Source organism: Oreochromis niloticus, linkage group LG18 (assembly GCF_001858045.2).
Source record: "Oreochromis niloticus isolate F11D_XX linkage group LG18, O_niloticus_UMD_NMBU, whole genome shotgun sequence".
Lineage (NCBI taxonomy): Eukaryota > Metazoa > Chordata > Actinopteri > Cichliformes > Cichlidae > Oreochromis > Oreochromis niloticus.
The window spans coordinates 23,858,048-23,883,904 of NC_031982.2; the positions used below are offsets into that span (position 1 = coordinate 23,858,048).

Genomic DNA, 25,857 nt, shown 5'->3' on the forward strand with positions numbered 1-25,857 from the left:
GTGATGGTTGGATAAAGTGACCCTGAATCCACCCTTAGTTATGCTACATTACTCGGGCTACTGGAGTGTTTTTCCTTCTCTCATACTTTTTCACTCATGACGCGTTTATACACAACTTTGTAGTTTTAGTAGTTTTTATTCATCTCTGGTTCTCTTCCACATGTCTTTGTCCTGTCTCCCTCCCCTCTCCCCCAAACCGTCGTGACTTGTGTGACATCGTGACATTGATGTCGTCACATGCTTGTGACTGCTTTTGCTGGAGGATTCTTCCTGTTAAAGGGGAGTTTTGCCTTTCCACTGTCTCCAAAGTGCTTGCTCAAAGGGGATCATCTTTGTATTATTGCAGGGGCTGTACCTTACAATATAAAGCGCCTGAGGTGACTTGTTGTGATTTGGCTGTGTATAGATAAAACTGAATTGAACTGAATAGAAAAAGTCTATCTATCTATCTATCTATCTATCTATCTATCTATCTATCTATCTATCTATCTATCTATCTATCTATCTATCTGTGTCTGTCTAAATGCACACACACAAATCATCTTTCCTCATTAGCAACCATTATAAATTGCGATGAATATTGGACGACAATCACAGCAATGAAATACTAGTGCCTCTTACCACGCATTCCCTATAGTCCTTAACTTTTTAATCAATTAAAGTCCCCGCTTCATAAAATTAATGACTGGGTGTAGCTCTTCTGCCATGCAGACAGCATCAGCTCCCTGAAGTCAAGAGCGATGAGATTTGACCTTCCACTTAATTAAAAACCAGCAAAATCTGGATCATCAGGCCCAACCGGTGCAGCTAGCAGGCTGATAGAGTAGAGGATGTGGACTCGGGGGAGCTTGGGGATGTGACGCTTTTGCCACTGGCATTGTCATATTGAAATCAGAGAATTTTATTTTTTTATAAATGGTTTTGGCCACAAGAGGAAAGCGGTCCCCTGTAATTCCAGCCTATTGAGCTCAAAACACTATAAAAACACATTTTATAATTGCTGGTTCAGTACTGATATAGGTGTGTTTTGTCTGCAATGAGGGGATTATTAAACAATTACAACATGAGCATCTCAATAAATACAAATGACAAAAACAAGTAGCTAGCACTAAAATATTAAAATCTTCCTGTCAGTCAATTATGCAACAAAGTAACAATGAACTCTATTTCAAATGCCAAAACAGCTGACTGCTGCTATGCAAAGAAAGAAAACATTTTAAAATGTGGTAATTTAAAAGGAGCAACACTGCAGATTTAACAGGGTGGAATAGATGTTTCATCCTACTGCTGCTGTCAACAAAACAAAACAAAGCAAAAAGAGTCTTTAATCTTGACATTAAAAAAGAAGACATTATAATACTGCTAATTTTTGCTACATGTGGAAAATAAAGAGACATACGGATCTTGATTCCAACTAATTTGCTGCCTGTAAATGCTCATGCAATTAGCAAATTATTAAGCAAGATGGATTTTTGGTTTATTTTCTGTTGATATTCTGGAGTAGACAGCAGAAGTGCCTTTTCTTCTCCTCTGGCTGCTGCCTAACCTTGGCTTCTCCTAGCTGCTTGGCACTGTGTTGACAGGCTCACTATGTCTACCACAGCTTTTCTTCCCTGTGACAGCTTCTAGCATCACTGATTCAAGACAAGAGAGAAGTACAGAACTTAAGTTAAATAGAGAGCCTGAACTGGCAGGCTAGTGAAACTTTCTTTTTGTTTTTATTATAGCTTTTCTTTCTTTTTTCACTTCCCTTAATTACATTTTTGTTGCTAATTTTCAAATTGGATTTTCCAAAGGGAAAAAAACAATGTATCTACTAGAGTGTAGTTTTACTTCAGATAAATGCCTGTAATTACTGCTGTTTTTCACAGTTATATAAACGTAAACCCTGTTTTATTGTGAAGCAGTACTGACTAATAAACCACTGTAATAAAATATTTTGATAAAACGATATTATTATTACAATTTCATTTAAGAAAACTGCAAACATTTCAAACATTTTAATAACAAGAAATCTTAGTTAAGAAAAGAGGCATCATACTAGGTACCTACTAATTTGTGCTTATTAACATGAATAAAAAATATAATTCCACCCCAAAAATTGACTTCTTGGACAGTCTGTTAGTAACGTTACCTTAAAGAATCATATTAGATAATTCCCTTTAAAAATTATTGGCACTTTAGATCTAAGACCAGATATCCACTTTTTAAGGAGGTCAAGGTGACCACAGTTGGCTTGTGGAGCCAGCCTCAAGTGGGCACTCGAGGAACTTAATGTTTTGCTCCTGCACTGATCTGAACCTGAAAAAATATATACTTCTTTTTTCCTTTTGACAAGCTTTATAAGCTAAAGGACAGACATGAATGATATAATTGATGGGTGAAAAATTCAATTTAGCTGTCATGGTTTCAAGGTCTCATTGGTTACTGCGGGCTTACTAAGTGCATCTTGATCTAGCTCTTTTTGTATTCACTTTATACAAAAACATCTTTCAGGTTTGTGTGAAAGGCAAAGTTGATGTTTTATTGAACAAATAAAAACAAGAAGTGACAAAGTGCAACGGAAACAGACTAAAATAGAAATCTGTCTGCAATTTAGGTTTTCTGAAGCACTTTATTAGGACAGAATTAATATTATTAGTAACATATATACTTTTCCTACTAATTTTCTATGTTGAAAAGGTCTGCAGGCGCACTGAGTCTGGCCTTTACCTTTTATAATTCCCAGGATAGCTCTACTACCTTTAGCCTGAACATAGGTCCAGTCAATCAAGTGCGCTGGTGTCCAGGAACATGTGTGCAGACCACTGACATTAAAGAAGATGTTGGTTATATATAAACTTGTTCCAGTAGTATTTTACTGTTAGCAGATTAATAAATCACCAAATCCATGTCTACCAAAAAGCTACATAAAGCTTAAATGCTACAAACTCTCTGTTTCTAACTTATTTCACATCTTACTTTTTTATCTTAGGTCCATCCATCCATCGATCCATCTTAGTTATTTATCTAATGAGTCTATCAGAGCTGTCACAGGGCAAGAGACAGGATATACCCTCCACAGATCCCAGTCCATCACAGTGCTAACACAGAGGGACAGACCATTTACAGACACATTCACACCTATAGCCAATTTTGAATCACTAATTAACTTAATAGCAGGACTGTAGGAAGAAGCTGGAAGCCCTTTTTTTCTTTTACCACTTCAATTAATTTGTTGCTGCTATAAATATTATTTCATGTTAATGTGTTAATGTGCGATGTGCCTTGTTGTAACTGGTTCAACTTGGATTCTTGAAATGATATAATTTACTGTGGTTGCATGCAAACTAACACTTTTACATAGTTAGGATATAAACTGCTAAAATGTTGTCCACTGCTATGAAAACAGGCAAAATAAGAACACCTCCATATAACTTACAGTTAAAAAATACAACAGATTAATTATTATTATTATTCATTATTATTCTTATTTTGTCAAAGAGCATCACTGCAAGAAAATTGTCTAAAAAAGCTGAAAATGTTTATGTTGGTACTACTTTCAGATTTTTTTTTTTTAAATGGACACACAGTATCTTAGAATGGCAAGCCTTTCTCCCTTTTTCATTCGAGATTTAACCCATGGCCGACACTTTGACTGATAAGACTGAGCAAACCAGTCTCCCTCAGCTCCATATCTCACCTGTTTCCTCACACAAGTCACCCATGGTCAGAGTCTGTAATGTGCCTCCATGCTGTATAAATACATACTGAGGTTTCCTGACACTTTTTCTCTACAAGACACTGTACAGAGCCTCACATATCCTGACCAGTGATAGCTTTGACAGATATGGAGAGATCAAGGCTGTTGAGGGAAACTTTGGCCTTGGTGAGAGTTTTAGAATGTCAATGTGTTGCTGGGAAAGACAGAAAAAAGGCCACCACCTAACAGAGAGATGGTGGCTGTTTGAATGGACACTGTAATACAAGTAAGTTACAGGGCTCCAAAAAAACAAAGAAGAAAATCACCCAAGTCCTCGTTTTATTTTAAAAAGAATTATTTCCCCTGAAACAATATCTAACCTCTTAAACCCCAAAGGGTTTCTGAGCTTCCTGCTCGAAAATATAATGCCCCAGATTAATTGATTATTTCTCTGCAATTACAAACTCTGTGCTTACAATCTTGGTATCAAAATAAAGCTGACACTTGTGAAATTTCATCAGAGGTGTAAATATTGCAGCAGTTATTACTGTGTCAACGTTACTAAGACTGAAACACAGAAAAAGTAAGTAGATTTTAACCTCGCCTAATTTTTTTAATTAATTTTTTTTAGCATATAACCCTTTTAAAAATATGCTTCAGTCCACATTTCATTCCAGAAATTCAGTAACCAACATACAAACATCATCTGTGCAAAGATTTATTTTTCTACAGTGAAACAGTGAAAAATTTACAACACTGTCAATACATGAATATTCAGATGTTGTACAAAAATGTCAATTTTTGGCACACATTGGACACCATGCCAGTTGAATTTTTTAGGTATTAAAGAGCAGAAATTAATTAATTTTATTAACAGGCCTAAAAATGCTTTTTTTTTTACAAATATATTTTTGAAGAATAAACCACACATTTACATGGCAATGGCCCTTTTCTGCCGTGCGCATGGAGCGTTTAATTGGCCTTTTGCCCTTTAAACTCTGAGGGGCTGTAACTTTGGTTTCTTTTGGTCAATTTGCATGATTGACACCTCTTTTTAATCGTTTTAGCCAATAGGATCACAGTAACGATGCCACGTTCACGTTACTTCAACCAATCAGAAGTTGCAAGGCCAAAACCCACGTGGGCCCAAATTTACTGCATGTGGTGTCTGTCCAGTCACATGTCTGTAGGTGGGTCTAAAAGGGAGGTTGTTGACAGAAAATAGCTCTGATGCAGCTAGTTAGGCGTGGTAACTGCTGATAATCACGTGGCTACCAGCTACCGGCGAAAATAACGGAGGAAATCAGGACGGTAAGCCAATTTCTGTCTTAGCGCATTTGCGCCGCTGTGTGTTTTTGTGGTCTTCTTTTGCGGCTCATTCAGTGAATTTTGGTCAGAGCTCGGGGAAACTTGGTGTTTGGAATCAGTGATAGCTCTGGACGATAACCAGCCTTTCTTTAGTGGGTTACATGAAGTTTGAAGAATTTCTTGTTTGTTTGTTTGTTCAGCGGGCTTGTGCGCATTTATGTAACTACTCGTTTAATCATGGCTTGTTTGCGTTGTGTTTGGTGGTTGTAGAAATGGTTTATAAGCGATTTTAGCTGAGATTCAGAGGTTTCTGTGGATACCACACATGTCGGGACTTATATTTCTCAACCCGTGTTATAACCGATTAAACTTGATCTCCTCCTTTTTGTGCCCCGTACTGGGGCGTGGGGCTTGAGTGGCTAAGACGATATTTACATTTCTGGAACAACCTTAAAGCCAGTGATTGGGGAAATATATATCAGTGAGTGTCAAGATTGAATGATATTACAGGTGGCCATGAATTGTCATAATGGCTATGAATACTATGGTAATTTTTTTTGAAGTTTTGTTTTTCCTGGGTGTAATGATTGCATGGCATATGTCTTTCATTTCTTCAAACAACAATTGGGTGCACAAGTTTGAATTGATTTATTATTTGATTTATTATTTATTATTGAAAAAAATATATGTGTGTGTATATGTGTGTGTGTGTGTGTGTGTGTGTATGTATGTATGTATGTATGTATATGACCCGATAAAACCTACTAATACTTGGTTAATAAATTGCACCTTGACCAGGTGCTTGTGGTAGCCATTAACAAGTGTGTGGCATAATTCTGACTGAATATTTGACCATCATTCTTGGCAGAGTAGAGTTCATTTAAATTGGTTGGTTTTCTGGCACAGACCAGGTTTTCCAAAAAAACAGGTTTGAGTTTGGGGCCTTTCCAGAAACTTAACGTTAGCCTGCGTAATCCATTCCTAAACCAGGTTTAATTTGTGTTTGGGATCAATGTCATGTCAAAACACACAATTGTGTCCCAGTTACCATCTAGCTGTTGATTTGAGGAGAAATAAGAATTAAATAAGAATTTGGAGGTAGTCCCCTTCATTGTACTATGTTCTGCAATGTATAAATACCACAGACAGCAAAACATCCCCAGAACATGACGCTGCCACCACCATGCTTGACAGTTGGTACAGTGTTCTTAAGCTTGAAAGCCTCACCTTTACCTTTCATAAACTGGCATAACATCAAAATGCAATGAAAAGAAAACTCTGTTCATGCTGTAGAAACGTCTTTCTACAGCATGAACAGAGCAAATCCAGCTAACACAGTGAGCTTGACAGGGTTTCTTTACATTGAATTCCTTCACATTTCAGATGGCATTGAAGTTTTTCACAAAAAGGCCGGTGAGTCGCAGAGTCACCTCATTACAGCAGGCTGTGTCACCGTGAAATTGAAGAGTCCGATTAAGCTTGTTTTTGTCGCTCTACGCTGTGGCCAATTTTGTCATTCTTCGTGGTGTTATGCAATACATATCAAGCAAATTGTTTGTGTTCCCTATTGAAATATAGAGTAGCACCGCCAGGGCTCCGCAAAACGCTGGAGAAATATTAGGAGTGGATCACAAGTTAATTCCCCCTGCTCCAATTTTCTGCTGAAGCGAAATGAAATTTGAATTTGCATGGCTTGGGCCACTGCCCCTGAAAGCCTGTGATTTGTTTACATGACAGGACCTATTATTGAGGTTGTGCTTTGATGTAGGAATACAGTATGGTAATGTCTACCCCCCTAATCCCACCTCACTCCTCATGGTGGAGAGCTGTATCATTCGTGATGTGATCTAAGCAGCTGAGACAAGGAGGAACCAGAAAGGGAAAGCCATATTAATATGAAAATCAGAGTTTGGCTGCATGCTCTACAGTATATCTGACAGCATAGGCTCTTGCATGGGCACGCAGTCACCTAGTGCAGTATGATGAGTGAAAGCATTAATAAAACATTTTCAGGGAAATAGTTTTAGCACTTTAATAGGAAGAAGAGAGAAAACAATTTGCCACTGCATTCGTTAAGGGTGGAAACACCCACATAAACCTTTACATGCCCATATAGCATTAGCGCTCAAGAAGCCAAAGCAACCTTGTCTGTTTCACTTCTGGTATAGCATTATTGTGTGATATCACACAATAAATGTAGCAAGAGAAGATTTGTGATGATTTTACTGGAAAAATGACTGATGCCTCTCCAGAGACTGCTTGTGTTGATTTACTTTCTCTATCTACCATATATTATTTACAAAGAAAACCTAGGCCTTAATGAGCACTAATTAAACACTGGAGACTAGGAGATGACTGGCAGAAAACATCGCAGCATGTGACAGACATCTGGTGGAAGATAAGTGAGCAGGCGTTGGCAGAGCTGGGAAGAACCTTACGTTGGAAGCAGAGTAATGCTGGGGTCGTGTGAACCTGCACTTGAACCTGACTTTCAAACTCTGTCAATCAAGCTGGCTACAGCTGTCATGGTTCACAGGGCATGGGCTTAGAGGATTGGGAGGGTGTGTATGTGTGTGTACTGTATGTAAAAGACTGGATAAGAGCCAGTAAGTCGGTGTGCTTGTTTTGTGTGCAAGCATGTCGCAGTTTGTGCTGGCTTCTGTGGCTATGTGAAGAGCAAGCTCACATTTACAGTGGCAGCAATAGAGATTCTGTAACAAAAACACTAACAAGAAAAACTGCAAAACACAAAACTGTGTTTAAGTCACAGTGAGACAAAGTGCTTTGAACAATATTTCTCCTTCCAGCTATTCACTTTGTCATGTGTCAGTGAAAGTTTGTAAAATGTAAAATTTGAATTTTTAAAAAAACATAAATATCAAAAATCATTTTATTAATCATCTTTTATTAATAACCTAAAAAAATAATAACTCTATCAGTATTTCTTTTAGATAAACTCTGCTACAACAACTAATGAGGACTTTTTATGTTGTCTACAGTTTGATAATGATAAATGGTTACTAAGGCTCTTAACCCGCTGTACTTAGATTTTTATGTACTGTGTATACCTGTAGGTTGGGTATCATTTAAATGCAATTAGTGCACAGTTCCTTTAAATCTTGGGCCATGGCAGCAAGGTCTGACACACTCTGAGGGCAACCTCCTACAAGGGAGGGAAGGAGAAATTATGCAAAGAAGGTGATTTTGGTTTCTGGTAAATTTCCATGTAAAATTCTTTAGGACAAAAAAGTGTAAAATTGAACAAGCTATGGTAAGAACCCAGCGACTAAGCTGATTCACAGTGCATGGGTTTTCTATGCAGTAGTTTTAAAATTAATCAGTTCTCAGTCCTGTTAAGGGTGACAACCTAGAACACAACTAGAAGCTGTACAATATTATCAGCACAAAATACCACACTGCGGAGCAAAACTGCTAAGCATTTCCCAAATCAGATACACTGTGATGTTATGGACTTGCAAAAAATTCTGCAATCAAGGTCAAACTACTGCCATTTGTCAGCAGCACAGGCTTCATTTGTAGAATATGGGAGATGGATTAAACTAAGATTTAAGGAGAAAATCCATAGTGCTACAAACACTGATATAAACTGAGAAACTTGAAAGAAAGATCTGCAGAGACAGTAAAAAGGCTATCTTTTGCATAGAATGATAATCAAATGTCAGTTCTAGTTTAAATGAGGGAGGGAAACGTGTAGGCACATTATACAGGAGATAACGTGGCATAATGTCATTACTCTGCTTTTTCCCCAATTCCTGTGTGCAGCTCTTTGAGACACAAACTGATAGATATCCTCTGGGTTTAGATCTTCTTTATGCGGTTCAATGGGGTGTGGTGCCCATCATGTGATGGCACTGGGGAAGAGCTACAAATTTAGTCTCCTTTTAAGTGCAAGATACAGTTGAAATGTGGGATACAGTACTTTTATGCACTCAGGATTCCCACAAGGGGAGGGAGATGTAAAGTTTTTCTGTGGCTTGAGGGGAACATTCAGGAGTGTAAAATAACAGTAAAATGTTTCATACCTTATCTAAACCTATTATTCTTTTTATTCAAATTGCCTTTGAATAACTCCCATGTCTACCTCAGAGGAACTGTTCAGGATAAAATATTTTTTGGTCTTTGAAAATTTGGTTTGGTTTAAAATTTGTCAGCATAAAAAGTCAGTGGGGGATAAAGGATCTCTTTTTAATTTCTAAAAGCCTGCAGTTATGTCAACATTAGATACTCTTATGTGTTACAGAGCTTGCATTTTACACTGATCTGCACTAGATCTGTTGATAGAATAGACATGATATGCTAGTTTTTCTAAGTTTAAAACTGGCTTATCACACGAATGTTACACAAGTACAGCCCATAATCCTAGCCAAGGCATGCCATCTGCAATCTTGTATTCACCCACAACAACTGTAATCTATTCATACTTTTGCAGTAGCTGCCAGTTGGTTGCATATCTAACTAAACCAACCAATGCAGCTACAGCATTACTCTACTACAGATGGCAAAGTAAAATATTCATTTTTATCAACATGTCATACTGGTCAGTTGATCCAAATTAATCAAACCTATTTTAGTTCATAATGGAAATAAATCCAAGTGAGACCTACCAGTCAAACCACAGCATTGTAAATAAAATGAAAATACATGTGCATTCTGAAAGCAATCGCATTCAACCATTAACAAAACATATGACCAAGCGACTGCGATGTCTTGGAAAATGATTGTGGCATTTCAGCAATATCTCTTGGTTGATCTATATTCAGCCAGCCTATGGTCATTATAAAGATTCACGACTGATATCAATCAAGGAAAGAGCACAACGTCTTCTTTTAATGTTTTTTTTCTTTGTTGTGTCATGAAATGTCTCGGTCAGTAAGAAAATCTGCATCTTTGCTAACACTAAACGCAGCTACACTAACTACACTAAACACAAGTATAATGATTGTATAATTCCGAATCAACAGTCAGCTTAGAAAGTGCTACAGTCTTTCATGGCTAAGATATCAAGGTTTAATACTAGATATGTGACAGTGCTGCTTTTCCTCACCCCTTCCACCTAGTCTCATGTCTGCCACACCCACATCACCTTGCTCCCAGTTTTCCCATTAGCCTGCCTATTTCCATTCATCACTCTGGCATAGTGTACAATATATTCAAGATTCTCTGTCTCTCCAAATTTACTCTTCCCAGGTTGTCTTTGGATGTTCAGTCAAGCATTCCGGCCTTGTTTTGTCCTGTTTACTTTATTGCCTTCTGAGATTTCTTGCCTTACTTACAGTCTTTATTCTGTTCACACCCTCCAGTATTGTTTGCTTGATCCTTTTTTCCAATTAACACATAATCAACTTTTCCTGACTTGCTTTGGTGTGCATTGGGGATGTCCTCGCTGCCTTCCTAACATTGAACTGTGACAGGAACTTTAAAAAGACTAACAAAAATCGACACAAACCAATAAATAAATAGCTGGTGGAAGACGAATCAATATTTTATTTACATTGCACTTGCAAGATAACAGGGGGTGTTTAAATCTTTTCATACACAAGACAGTGTTCATCTAAATGCATCTAAAGGCGCTTTATCTACAAAGGTGATTTTGTTCATACAACAGAGCAAAAACCACAGATTTTCTCTACATTCTGTCTCACCTAAAAAGAACCTTGTGTTTGGCAATCTGTGATCCTGAAGTCATCATACACAGTATCCATCATAAGGTTACTGTAGCCATGTTGTTGAAAGTTGCTAATTTTAATGTTACTTTGAGACCGTTCTGTGTAAACTGGGAAATGAAAGAGAACGAAACAGTGACGCTCAAAGAAAGAAAGAAAGGCGAAAAGGTGAAAAAAAACTAGAGCATGACATGGAGAATACGAGAAATAGCGCATTAGCACTTATAGATTAGATGCCTCTCATTCCCAGGCCCCACTGCAGCCCTGCAGATGTGCAGCGGTGACCGCGCAACCTGCCGGTAGCGGTCATGTCTTAATTAACAAGCAGACATCTGATCAATAAGTGAGGAAAGATGGAGAGGGAGACGAGAAAGGTGGGCCCGCTTGCATGGTTCAAGGTTTTTGTTTTCTGTTGATGTGGAATAACATTAGAAATCAATAGCACAGCTAGCAGTGCCGCACTCTCTGACTCCCTATTCAGAAGAGGTGAAAAGGAGAACTCCATTTCAATTCTTTTCCCTTTTACCCATCTCCTTTCTGTCACAATAAATCATTACAGGGGATGATTTGTGACAGTATTTGTACATTTTGAATCAAAGCACTGTTGAGGCATTTTATAAACAACTCATAGATTAACAAAGGAGAAATCTACCCCTTTTTTTGGCTGCCCTAAGAGGTAAACTCAAGGTTCCTCACATTTGTAATGTGAATCTGCTAAGGTATGCCATCTGCATGCCTAAATGAACCATTTAGGTAAAAGCTGCCGTTTTCTTTTTAAAGCACATTTGCAGTTTATTTGTGATAGCTACTAGAGCTGTATGGATGAATGCACATTCAGTGAAAAATCATAAAATTTTAGTGATAGAGATGTGATGTATAGCAGTTTAAGCCAAACATGATATTTGAATGTCTATAAACTTCTTGTTAGTAGTCCTGATTGACTACAAATGATCTCTTTGCCAGCATAAAAAGAATTTGCTTGACAGCAATAATTGAATTGACCGATACTGAGAACAGTGGGAAAGGAACTTATTGATATCTTAGAAGGATAATTATTGATTTACATGGTTTGTTAAATGCGGGGTGGGGGGGGGGGGGGGGGGGGCATTCTAGTTGTTGCTGAGTTGTTGAGACACTTGTCTAGTGCACTGGGAGGACAGGTTGGGAAGACATTTCTAAACCGATGCAACCATCAGCTCTAACAACTAATGCAATTTAATTGGATGTGTAACAAACTGTGACTGTTAGATTAGAAGAAACTGATTAGGATGTTTAGGAACAACCCAGGAACCACCAAGGTTCAAAACTGCCATGAACTGAAAACTGCTGGAACTCCAGCATCACTGTACACAGTAAAATGAGTTTTACATTGCCATGGACGGAGAGGCTGCTGATCAAAAAAAGAAGCCCGTCTCCAAAATCGACACCATCAAGCTTGCCTGAAATTTGAATAGAATAGAATAGAATAGAATTCAACTTTATTGTCATTGCACATGTCACAGGTACAGGGCAACGAAATGCAGTTTGCATCCATCCAGAAAGTGCTTTAGCCGTGATATAGATATATTACAATATAAATTAGCAATAATAGAGATGTGTAAGTATATTACAGAAATGGGTCTATTATGGTATGTTATAATGTACACAGTGTGAAGTATGTTATGAATGTTCTATAACTATAAGTATGTACAGGCTGTAGTGAGTACAAGCTATGTACAGGCTATGAACAGGATATAAATATGAAATAAAAACTATACAGAAATCTGAGATATACAGTTATACAGAATGTGAACTATGTAAGTTATAAACAGTTGTGGGATTGAAAAATTATCGTATGTACAGAATGATTATCTACACAGAACTATACAGTAGTGGTAAAGTGCTAGTGGTTGTGGGTGTGTGTATGTTCAGTCCATGAGTTTAACGTGGGTCAGATGTCAGGAGGCAGAGTTCAGGAGTCTGACAGCTGTGGGGAAGAAGCTGTTCCGGTACCTGGTGGTCTTAGTCCGGAGGCTCCTGTAGCGCCTCCCAGAGGGCAGGAGGGTAAAGAGTCCATGTGATGGGTGACTGGGGTCTCTGATGATTTTCCCAGCCCTTTTCAGACACCGCTTCCTGTAGATGTCCTTTATGGCAGGAAGTGGTGCTCCGGTGATGCGCTGGGCAGTTTTCACGAAGCTGCCCACATAGAGAAACCAAACGCCTTTCATTGCTCTGAAATCCTTCCTCTTGGGCATGAAGCTGTCAGATTTAAAAACATTCACTAGGAAGCAGACTGAGCTGCCTTTAGTATGACAATTTACGACGTGGCAACTTCTCAACATCAACTTCTCCTCAAACCAACAGGCAAATGGCTGGAACTTGGACACAGTTGGTTGTTCCAACAGGACAACGATCCCAAACACATATCAAAACTGGTTTTGGAACGGATACAGCAAGCTTACGTTCACTCTGCTGAGAAGGTGATTGGCTGCAGACTCCCATCTCTGCAGGACCTGTACACCTCCAGGACACTGGGGCATGCAGATCGGATCACAGCTGACCTTGATTGGATCACCTGCATTGATGCATATATTAATCTGCTTAGGACTTTTTATTTTTATTTAAGTGTTTGTCTTATCATATGTCTAGCACAAAGTAACGCAGCAATTTCCTAATGTTGTAAATCTGCTCAACATTTGGCAATAAAACCCTTTCTGATTCTGATTCTGAACTTCTTTGGATGAATTCAACTGGATTCTCTCCAGATGGAGATGGCGAGCCTGTGTCCAGACTGAAGTGAACTGTTGTTGAAGAACTCATTGCTCTCTCTTAAGAGAGGCATCAAAGTGGTAACACTCAAACTACAAAACAAAAACAAAAAAGGAACTAGACTAACAACTACAATGACCAAGACTAATGACCAAAAAGGACAAACTGAAATATTGAGGTCAATAGGCAAGGCAAGGCAATTTTATTTGTATAGCACACTTTCAGCACAAGGCAATTCAAGGTGCTTTACATGATTAAAATAAAACACATAAAACAGAACATAAATCACTTTAAAAGTAAAAATACAAGAAAACATTTACAAGAAAGCATTTAGGACTGTTTTGGGGTTTGTTTTTGGGTTTTTTTGTTATGCTGGCTTATTATTACTATTACTGCTGTTATTGTGGAATTTGTGTCTCATTTTATTTTCATTTCTGTAAAAACAAAAAACAAAAAAACCCTTTGTCGCTCATTTCCTGTCTCCAGCCATTTCATTTCGCATCCACCTCAGTTCCTATTGTAATCATGTTGAACCTAGCAACTGGTCTGTACTTTTGGCTGTTCTAAACCATTTAACGTGAGTCAGGGGTTACATATGCACTCCATATTTTATTAAAAAATCTTAAAAAGCCCCAAATGATCATAAACAATAAACAAAAAAAGGAAAATTATCATTATTATTTTATGTTTGTGATTTTTGAAAATGAGATTTTTTGGATAAACCAACAATTTGTGTTTACAGAAAAAAGGATATTGAAAGACAATGTGTCACTGCAAAATATGTACATCCAAATCCAAACTTATAGATCACTGGGAAAAAATCATTTAATATTTTTGTTCAGAGCAATAACATCACATTTACAAACACTTCAGGATGTAACTTGAGACTAAGTATTCTGGTGAGTGTGTGACTGTGTGTGTGTGTGTGTGTGTGTGTGTGTGTGTGTGTGTGTGACTGTGTGTATACGTGAGTTAAAGTTTATCAGTGTTTGTGGAGTATTCTGGGAATTCTTGGACAGGATGGCCATTCTGTGATAAGGCTTTCACATTTGGTTGTAGCCAGAAGGCTGCTGAGGCTGGTGGGAACTCTAATCAGTCTCTCCCCACCTGCCTCCATCACCCTCTTTCATGTGAGTTACTGATCCACCTCTGGACAGAAATCGTATGTTTATTTTCTTTTCTTTCTCAGTGCAAACTTTTGGTCAAAAATTGAATTTGATGCCCAGGGGCAAGGTGGAAAATTGGGAAAAATAGCTTATTTTCCTCACATTCAACCTTTTGCTACTCTTTCTAATGAATGGCAGAATAAGATATCTGTGGGAGATGCTATTCTGTGCTGTGGTGCAATCTCTGCAATTTAAAACTCATCAATTCATGTTTACAGAAAAAAGGATGAATATTGAAAGACTATGTCTTACTGCAAAATATGTACATTCATTGGCCACTTTGTTAGGTACGCCTGTTCGTCATCTAGGATGTAGACACATCAAAATGACCCACTGAAGTTCACACTTGGTATCAGAATAGGAAAAAAAAAAAGTGATTGGAGTGACTTTGAATGTGGCATGAGTGTTGTTCCAGATGGGCTGGTGCAAATATTTCAGAAAGTGATGGTCTAGTTGGTTTTTCCCACACAACCATATCAAGGGTTAACAGAGAATGGTCCATTATCCAGTGAGAGACAGTTCTCTGGATGAAAATACTTTTTTGATGCCTGAGGTCAGAGGAAAATAACCAAACTGTTCAAGTTCACAAGAAACAGTAACTCAAATATACACGTATTACAACCAAAGTATGAGGAAGAGCATCTCTGAGCTCATAACACATTCAATCTTGAAGCAGTTGGGTTACAGCAGTAGAAGACCACAGCGAAGGCCACTCCTGCCAAATAAGAACAGTAATCTGAGAATACAATTTGCACAAAGAATGGAAAAATGTTGCCTGAAGAGCTTCATATTTATTTTCAGTTGGTACGGTCAGAAGTTGGAGTAAAAAACAAAAGCATGGATCTATCTTGCCTTGTGTCAACAGTTCAGGACCAAAGTCTCTGAGGAATATTTCCAGCAGCTTGCTTAATGAAAGTCATGAAGAGTTAAAGATGTTTTGAAGCTAAAAAGATGTCTCACTGGTACTAGTATCATGTACTCCATAAAGATCACAGTGAATGTATTGTATATCTGTCTCATGCCTGCCTTATATTTTGATTTTTCCCTAGTTTTGCATTTGTGTTGGCTCAGTGTCACTACAGGTAGCATGAGGTGACACCTGACCTTACAGAGGTTGCACAGGTATTCCAAATTCATGATAGCACATGATCATGATGCTGTTGGCAGAAGTTTTGCTGCGTCTCCCAGCACAGTCTCAAGAGCATGGAGGAGATTCCAGGAGACGGGCAACTACTCTTGGAGAGCTCCACAGGGCCACAGAGGGTCCTGAACTCATCAGCAGGATTGGTGTCTGCTCCTGGGCTTGGTATCTGCTTATGATGCTGCAAGAGCATCATAGTATGGCCTCCAGCAGGCCACCGGTGTAATTGTATCTGCCCAAACAATCAGAAACAGACTTCATGAGGGTGCCTTGAGGTGGTTGGTGGGCTAGTGGGCCTTGTGCTCGCTACCTCAACCGGCATATCCATGAAGGGATGCACAGACCTCTACAGACTCGGCAACGGCACCCGAACTGCAATTAGGTACTGAGATAAAATCCTTTGACCTACTGTCAGACTCCATGTTGGTGCAGTGGGCCCTGGGTTCCTTTTGGCTTATAAGCATGACCAGGAGTGGTAATTGTAGTCAGAGTATGCAGGCAATGAAGGATTTGATATCATTGACACCGCCAGGTTGCACCTCAAACTGTCCAGAAGCTCAGTTGATGCCCTGATGCATATCTGGGAGGAGATCCTGACAGGACGCATTCCATTGTCTCATTAGGAGCATTTCCCAACATTGTCAGGCATACATACAAGCATGTGAAGGCCTTACAAACTATTGAGTACCATTCTGAGCAACTAAAATGAAATTTCTGAAAATGAACAAGCCTGCAGCACCATTTTTTCACTGTGAGGTTTTGGTGTTTGTTAATTCAATCATCTGTAGTTTGATAGTTTTCAATTCCATTAAACAATGTAGCATCCTTTCTTTTCTAACACATTACACAGTCCATATTAGTATAGATATCCAGCATGTTTTTCTTCCAAGTGAGATCTGATGTGTATTCAAAATGTTCCTTTAATCTTTTGAACAGTGTAATAATAAGAATATTAGAGACCTGTGAAACTGTTACTTCTGAAGCAAAAAGTGTTGCTCGCTCAAATAGGAAACCTCGTTGACGCAACATAAATCTACTTGTTATTAAAGAGGGCAAGGCTAAATTTGGAACAACAGCCTGGTAATTGTAAATGTATTCACATTTCACTGATGTGTCCCTGATGATTACCATTTAATCAGCTGCAAATGCTCTTAATTACAAGATTAGTCTCCTACCAATTAGCCAATGTGCTAATGGTTCTAATCTGCCATTGAAGTTGACTGAATTCTAATTAGGGACTAACTGTTTTAATTCACCTAGGGCCCATCTGATGGGTCATTACCAACCTAGTTACCCTCCTATAAACTCACTGCAGAAAGCAGCACAGGTCCCATTTGGAGAGCAGCTGTGGAGGCTTTATGATCATCATGTGGGTGATTTCCATGCATCATGAAATGACAGTGTTTCCATTTCCTTTCCTCACAGAGGCATTCTGATGACTCACAGAAAAAAACCCGCTATTATTCTCTGTAATATCACAAGGTATGTAAATTAAACGCGCACCATAAGTCCCCTTGATTTTACTAAACAAAGCATGGTTGTTTAAATATAAAATATAGGAAAAAGAGGGATTTACTTTTGTTGAAGAGTGTTGAAATTAAAATATGTCAAATATGGTTATAGGCTTGAAAAAGAGCTCAGCACTAAATGCCTTTTTTTTTAGGTGCCAGTGGACAGAATGGCAAAATTAATTAAATAGATAAATCGATCTTTTGGACAATTACCCCAAAATAATGGATGTTCATAATCAGAAAACAATTCTACTGATAAAAATATTAGTAGCTCTCAATGCCATCAGAGAACAGCCGATAAAAGGTTTTTTGGTTAATAGCCTTTTATGGATCTCACCATATTTATGGTTACATTGTGTTCTACAATTGCTCCACATCTGCAAGGTGCTTTGCAACCCAACTGTTCCCCAGCTCCTCCCTCTCATGACTTCATCTAAGTTACAGCAAATATTATTGAGTTTATGCTCTTCTCCTCTTGGGATATTTTGTAGGTATACAACCTAACAGATAGCAAGGTGTGCAATAAATATAGCCATAACACCAAACACCAATTCATGCATTTATTTTTCTGACAGTAATGGTCTTGACTGACTATTGACTGCACGGCCAGCAGATTTTCAAAGCAAACACTTAACTGAAGTAAGTAAGGTAACTCTTGATCTACAGTTTGACTCAATGATAGTTTCTTAATCCTCTATCCAGTCGTCCGTCAAGTTATTTTTCTGATAAATAATTAAGAAATTTAGTATCAGCTCAGGCCTCTCCTTCTCCCAAAATTCTGGTCAAATTAAATAAAAAGGCTGCATTGAACTTAGCCTTTGCAAACTAAACACTTGTGAAAGTTGTAAAAGGTTACTAGAAGAGTGGTACTCAGCCTCTTATCTTTCTGAATTATCTTTGTACCAATTTCTTTCATTAGGAAGCCTGCTTATCAACATGAATCCAGGCTTTCAATCATTCATCTCACTTCATATCTGGACAGTGGGGGACAAAATGTAAAGTACTGTCTCTAGGCAATTTTTTTTCAAGTGGTTTCTGCACACAGGATGATTGCAGACACTCAATGCCAGTGGTTTCACAGTCAGATGATTGTAACTGACTGATTGTAACAAACAGTGAACATTAACAACAATACAAGCCAGTAGTACTGTCAGACCTACAAGTCAAAATCATTTGTCATTCATTCTGTAGCACCGAACATAAACAAAAATATGCAACTACAACAACCTATTAAGGAAGAAGTGCTTCTTTCGTGTGTGTGTGTGTGTGTGTGTGTGTGTGTGTGTGTGTGTCTGTATGTATGTATGTATATGATAAGCTCATAGTTTTTGTTCAAACAGAATGATTTAGGGGGAAAACAACTGTTTAACTGTTGTTTTAACTGTTAACTGTTTAGTTATCCATTTTAAAAAGCCCTAAATTAGCTAGCTTAATTTTCTCTTGATTCAGACCTATAAACCACTCTGTGGTACTTTCTGAAAACCTGACAGTTTTGTAGATGGAAATTTACATAGTTTTAAAAAAATCAATAGCTCATAATGATGAAGTGAAAAGATGATTTTAAATTTTTGCAGATGTAATTGACAATAATGCACACTGCCTGTCAGGACTGATTTTAACTGGCACAAGGTCCAAGAAACTCTCTGCAGACCTTTCTGTTAAAACTGTAACAAGGTGTGGATCAGCAGTGTAAAATCATTTCTAAAGTTTCAGTTTCCATAAATCTGTCATCTCAGTGATTCTGAAATAAGGGAGGTTTGGAATGACCAGACCTTTTTATGGAGTTGGTTGTCAACCAACTCTGCTGTTGTTCATCAGTCAAACCTTTATACTAGAAATGCTAAATATAAGTAACTAAGAAACACATGAAAGCTCACATCCGAGTTGACAAACAGAATTTAAAGTAAAATATAAAGGAAAAGATTCTCTGTTCTGATGAGACAGAGACTGAACTGAACCCTGCTGTTGAACACTATGTCTGTTGAACAGCCTAGAGGCAAATACCTTTACAGTGAAACATGGTGGTGAACCTCAATAGCAAGGACAGGGAGAATGCTCAGATGTGATGAGGGAATGAAATCAGCCACAAATCAAAGAGTCCAAAGACTACTATTACTACTTCTTCATCGTGGCTAAGCAATGTAGACTGGGAGTAAAATATTGACCCCCAAAATGCTCATCTTTGCAAGTCCATCTTAATAAAGCAGGTAAAAATCTGCTCAACATGGAAAAAAACAGCTGAAGTGCAAAAATGATAAGAATCTGAATACTTTCTGAGGAAACTATTACTACTGAACATTAACATATGTAAAAGAGCTTACCTGCCCTGCACTTTGATGTCAGAGATTGCGTAGAAGTATCTAGATAGGTTGTTCTCATCTACCATGGTGGCTCCAGTGGCTGGCTTCAGCAGCCTAATCCTTAGATCAGTGATTGTGAAGAAGTCTCTCAGGTTCTTGGTGGTATCCAACTGGCCATAAAGTGAGGCCATGTTGTGTAGTCGAGGCCCAGCAAACAATGCAAAGCGGTCCTTTATCTCAAAACGTACTGTCTTGTCATTCTTCCACACGTACCCTCGGGAGTAGTCCTCGGTACAAATGATGTCCAGCAAGGTCTGCTGGGTGAGGTCATTCGCTGTCTTGGGCTCCATGGTGAAAGCGTCCAGGCAGTCGGTGGCGTAAAACTGGTAAGGGGTCCAGGTCCGGCCGTAGTCGAGTGATTTTTCCAGGACCATCTGTTCTGGTCGGCCTGACTCGAATGTGAGTACGATGTCATCAGTCAGCTCAATTGTCTTGTTCCATGACAGTGTGATGTTGACCTGCAGAGGCTTTGGGTATTTCTTCCATGATGTTGATTGCCAAAAGGTGGTCGGGTTGCGACCCTCAATGTCAAACATCAACTCTGGAGGATGAGCCAGCTCCTCAGTGGCAGCATCACATTCATTGTTGCACATATAAGGATTCTCCTATAAAAAAACAAAAAAAGAGATATATATGTAAGTATCAATTAACATGTTTGTTTTTGCCCCATTCTGTATGTGATGCAATCCAGTATTTAAAAGTATATCCCTAAAAATGTATTACTTTAAAAATGCCCATTGAGCGATGCAGTGAGCTCTTTAACATGTACAAGAAAACTTTAGTATCTGTAACAATTTTAGTGAAAAGCACAAGAGAACTGTAGCATAAAAACACGAAATGAAATGCAACATCAAATTTACCAAAAGAAAGTTAAAACTGCACGACTTGTTCGTGAGAGTGAATTAAGATTTCACAATTTGCTGACAAGCGTTCAGAGTGTGCAAGGTATGTTGAAACTGCACGTCTTTATACACTGCTTCCCTTTTAACACCTGTACAATCTATCAGGGAGCAACTCCCTCAGCTAAACAGGCAGGCAGGCAATACTACAGCACATGGATTTGATCAGAACTGATCAAAGCAGCAGTAAAACATTAGAAATGAAGCCAATACTGAAAAATTTTAACGTGCCAGTTTACCTTTGCACAGAAATTGTTTTCTACTATGTACTTGACAGTTTCAAAGCTGCCCTTTGTGATTTTAGAAAAGAAAACTTGGCAAGTGAATTGTCAAAACGGTAGGTAAATATTTAGTTTTTCATCAAGTATTCAGTAGAAATGCCACAACTTACAAAACAGTTATAAGGCAACATTGAGCAATATTCTCACCCAAAAATATCCCACAGGTTGAGGTACTTTAACTTGAAAAGTTATTTACTTTTACATTGCCTTGTTGGCTCATGATCCTATCATGATCCCACTGCTGTAGTCACTAACATTCTATCACATTCAGGGCCAATATGCATTTTATAATCTGCTCCAGGAGACAGTGACCCTCTCATTAAGATGACACTGTGGATGCCATATTCTAGCTGCACGAATTCCCTGCCTAAACTGCCACCCAAATTGCTTTCGTAATTGATATTCCTGTGTGGTATTTCAGGTGAGATGGGAATGGAATCCTGATGAGTGTTTCTTATGAAACACGCAAAGGGACATGCATTTTTCATAGGCCTGTGTCTGCTCTGTACCATAGTGAGTCTGGATGTTTGAGTGAGCATGTTTGTGAGGAGAAAAAGAGGAGCTCTTGATGTCTGTGTGTTTGTTTGTGAGTGAGAGGGATAGAGAGCTCTGAATGCGTTTGGTTGTGTGTGTGTATGTATTTGTATGTATGTGTGTGTGTGGATGGCAAAGAGAGGAACAGAGAGAGCTGAAACAGGCCCAGAGAGCAGAAGACGCACTCCAATTGACATTCCTCTCACCTCTGCTGCAGGAACAATGAGGTTAAGTGCTGAAGAGATTCAGATCAACTGTAAAGCGGTTCGATAATCAGCAATCATCCAACACTCTACACGCAAAATTATCTAAAGGTGAGAAAAGTGCTATGTGCAACATTAGTCACTTATCTCTCCAATATTGTAGTGCATTCAACCCAGACTGCCACTTTCTCTGAAGATCACTGCCAGGAATACTGATAAGCAGACGCTATTATATTTCATTTGAAAAGACCAGTGGCTGCTTTTTGTTTTTGAGTAAGTGCGTCAAATATCTCCTCCCTAAAGAGGGGGAAAAAAAAAAAAGTGATGCTTCGTCTTCTTCACAGGAAAATGTATGGATGACTTCCCTGCTTTAGATATAGCTCTCCAGAGACCACATTATTTCCTGTGAGACTATGATATGTTATCAGTTACTTACTCCTCAGCTAAAAGTGATAACTATTTGATGACAAGACTGAAAGATTGTGGGTCACTAGGCCTGCTCAGCTGACTCAAAGGAGCATTGCATGATCCAATTAGGAGGATAATAAGGGTTATGCTGCCACCACAGATTGTAAGAATAAGAGAGAGTGGGAGGGAAAGTGAATGTAACCTTTTTTAAAGCAAGACTTCAGCTGCTAAAAGTATTCTCCTCTCACGCCCATGCACACCCACACACATACAAAGCTAACACAAAAGCTTGAAAGGCCGGGCTGTAGAAACACAGAGAAAGAGAGATTTGAAGGAGAGAGTTGCGCAGTAATAGGCAGGTTGGTGGCTGCCTGAGTTCTGCCACAGGGACAATAAATTGTACTTGAGTCAACTGTTTACCAGTGATGTGTGCTAAGGCTCCTTATATTCCCTACTTGTGCTTGAACAGCCTTGGAGGTCTGCTCAGAGCTCAAACCTTAATGTTACATAGAGAGAGAGGGAGGGAGAGAAATATATTGTAAGAGAGTGATTTCCCTGTTGTCATTCAAGACCATGAATTTTCACCTATATTTGATTTATTTGTTGTCACGGTTTGGTTCGGGGAGCAGTGGGGTGGCTGCTTTTGCATCTTCCGAAATGGCAGCCTTATTCACAGTCGATATGAAGAACTCCGACCACGGCGTCCGTAGCTAATGAGAAAAACAATTTCCCAGCAGAATGGTGAGAAACAGAGTAAACAGAGGCTTTAAAAAGAGAGAAATTTGCTTCATCACACTAGTAGAAGTGTTCGGAGACCAGTGGAAAGCAGTCATAAATTTGATCCATAATCATTTTCTTAGTGCCTGCCTCAACTTTCAGGCCTTCGGGGAAGTGATCACTCTAACCAAACAGCCCATTCATATTTGGGAGCTGGTTGGGGACAAACCTTTCATAAAAGCCCTGTCTATCATTAATAACAAACAATAATCTAAAGTCTCTTTTCCAGTTGAATGTGAAGTGACATGTACAGTATTTACTTTCTACCAGTAAACCCCACCATACTTCACTGCTTTCATATAGCCCAGTTTAGGTGAAATGAAAGACTTAGAGAAAGGTCAGGACCTTCCATCGGATTTCCTGTGGTGGTTATTTAACAACAAAAACACTGCCTTATGAAGATCAATACCTTCTGTGGTCATTCAAGACCAAAGCTACAGCGCTATGCCGGGGGGGGGAAGCTATTAAAAAACAATAAACCCTCTCAACTTGATCCTTTACCTGTGATCATAGGGGGAAGTAGTCAGCAGAGGATTTGGGAAAAAAAACACGAGTTTTGGACTAAAATGAGATATCGATCAAATGAAAAATGTGGCCAAACAATTTAACTGGTGCCACAAAAATATAATTGAAGGAATAATGGCACCACGTCTAACCAAAATGTTTCATGGTGATGATATGATTCGACTACTGTTAAATCGATTCCACTGCATGTTTGAAATACTAAAAACACATTTTTGTTAAAGCAGCATGTTTTTCTTAAATTATCACCTTATTTTAGTAGACAAGAAGATTTATTTCACATTTAACAGACAGAAAGCATTTAGACAAAACTAATTGTCAAATTAGAAGAATTATAGTAGCCAACATGTTTGCACGGGCCTTATGGTCACGTGAAAAGCAAAGTTTTCCAAGGACTCTATGCAGACTTGTGAAAAACATTCTTACTTTCAGGAATTAAGTTGCCAGGTCTCTCTTGAAAATGAGATTTGTATCTCAATGAGATTTTTTACCTGGATAAATAAGCATTTAAAAAATAGCAGTCAGGTTCTCCTAAACAGTGCAGCTAATAAATTAATTATCAATAAGTGGGAGCACTTCTATAAAAGCAGAGGTTTCTGCACACAGGATGATTGCAGACACACGATGATGCCAGTGGTTTCACAGTCAGATGATTGTAACTGACTGATTGTAACAAAAAGACAGTGAACATTAACAATGCAAGCCAGTAGTACTGTTAGACCTGCAGGTCAAAATAATTTGTCATTTATTCAGTAGCACTGAACATAAACAAAAATATGCAACTAGAGCAACCTATTAAGGAAGAAGTGCTTCCAGTTTAGCATAAGAAAACTGAGTTCATATTTTTCGTTCAGACAGAATGATTTAGGGGGAAACCAACTTTTATTTGCTTGTAACTGTTTAGTTATCCATTTTAAAAAGCCCTAAATTAGCTATCTTAATTTTCTGTGACTTTTGAAAATATTCAGACCTATCAACCACTCTGCAGTACTTTCTGAAAACCGACAGTTTTGTAGATGGAAATTTACACAGTTAATAAAAATCAATAGCTCATAATAACGAAGTGACAAAGTGCTTTTAAATTTTTGCAGATGTAATTGACCATAATGCACACTGCCAGTCAGGACTGATTTTAACTGAGGTGAAGTCCAAGAAACTCTCTGCAGACAGAGGTTTTGGTAGTTTGCTCGTCTGGAGCATTGAGCTGTGGGTTGAAGAAGGAAAAAGAAAAGAATCAAAATGTTGCAATGACACAGTCAAAGTCCAGACCTCAACCTGACTGAAATGCTGTGATAGAGAATAAAAAAAGCTGTCCTTAAACAAAGTCCACAAATTACAATAAACTAAAGACATGTTGTAAAATAACTCCACAATGATGTAAGAGACCGAAAAACTCATACAGAAAATTATTACTTCAAGTTATCACTGCTAAGAGTGTTTCTATAAACCACTGACTCATGGGGTAATGTATTTTGTGTTATTTTACAGAACAGCACATGTTCTCATGTGAAAATTTTCTTCTTCAATGCAAATGTACAAATTCATATTATCACTATAATTTCCCTTTAATGTAGTCTGTTTTTATCTTGCATAGTACATATAGTATGGTTCATTTCATAGATTGATGACCTTCCTATGTATCTCACACCCACTGACATTACAGAACATACAACACTGCAAGAGCGTCTAATGGGTCATCAGTCATTGGCATTGCTGACATCTCTATTACCCTCATGGCTGCTGTGTAACGGAGCACAGTTTCTATTGATGCTATATGATCCGTCCGGGGGCACTGCCTTAGTGAAAGAGTGAAAGGAGGCCTGAACAGCAAATGATGTCCTAATCTCTGGAGCCTATACTGTACAGCCTTTTATGAGGGAGACCCACGTTTTACACACACACACACACACACACACATGCACACACACATAATGTGTGAGGGAGATGCTTAAATGAGTGACATATGGCCTGTGAGATAGACAAAGTGCAACCTCCTGTTGAGGTGCCGTTTGACAGAGGATGTGGCTCGGCAGATAAATTCTGTGGCCAATGACAGCTACTGCTGAAGAACGGATAGAGGCAATCCAACCAATCAGTTTAGCTGACAGATTTTTGGACCTGAAGCACAGATTACATATTGAACTCAGCATACTTTTGCACTCCAGTCATCTTCTTTAAGGCGTGCTTATTATTTCAGACTTGTGATTTGAACATTAACATGTTTTGGCTGGTTTACTTTGTCTGTGTATTGCTTGGAGACATATCACTTTGCGTAGTAAATGTGTATTTAATGAATTAGGCTTCACTTTTTTCATGGTGATGCTTCATTTAAATTTACACATTACCCTGTGATAAATGTGTTCAATTTTAGGTGCAAAAAGAGGCTCAGAGGATATGAGGAGAGATGCAACTTGTGCACTTAAGTTTACCTTTAGTAAGAAAAACAAAGGAAGATATAATGATGACATTTATAAAATCATATTTTTCAAGTTATTACCAAGGGTCAGACTAAATCAAACAACTTCTTTGGGTTTTCATGTGGAGTGTTAACTCGCATTAGCACCTACGTATACAAAATAATACATATCTACAATGATACTCTGCATGCATGCTTATACAAGTGGAGCAGAGAA

General features: G+C 38.4%; 1 protein-coding gene across 3 annotated transcripts in view; it reads right to left on the minus strand.

The window, feature by feature from the left end:
• The window catches only part of LOC100691642 (netrin-G1), a 66,593-nt gene that overhangs the window by 15,546 nt on the left and 25,190 nt on the right, over positions 1–25,857 (minus strand). For all 3 annotated transcript variants that reach the window (XM_005476629.4, XM_005476630.4, XM_005476628.4), the window contains exon 3: positions 19,562–20,205. In XM_005476629.4, coding sequence (XP_005476686.1) covers positions 19,562–20,205 — 644 coding nt within the window. The remainder of the gene's footprint in view (positions 1–19,561; positions 20,206–25,857) is intronic.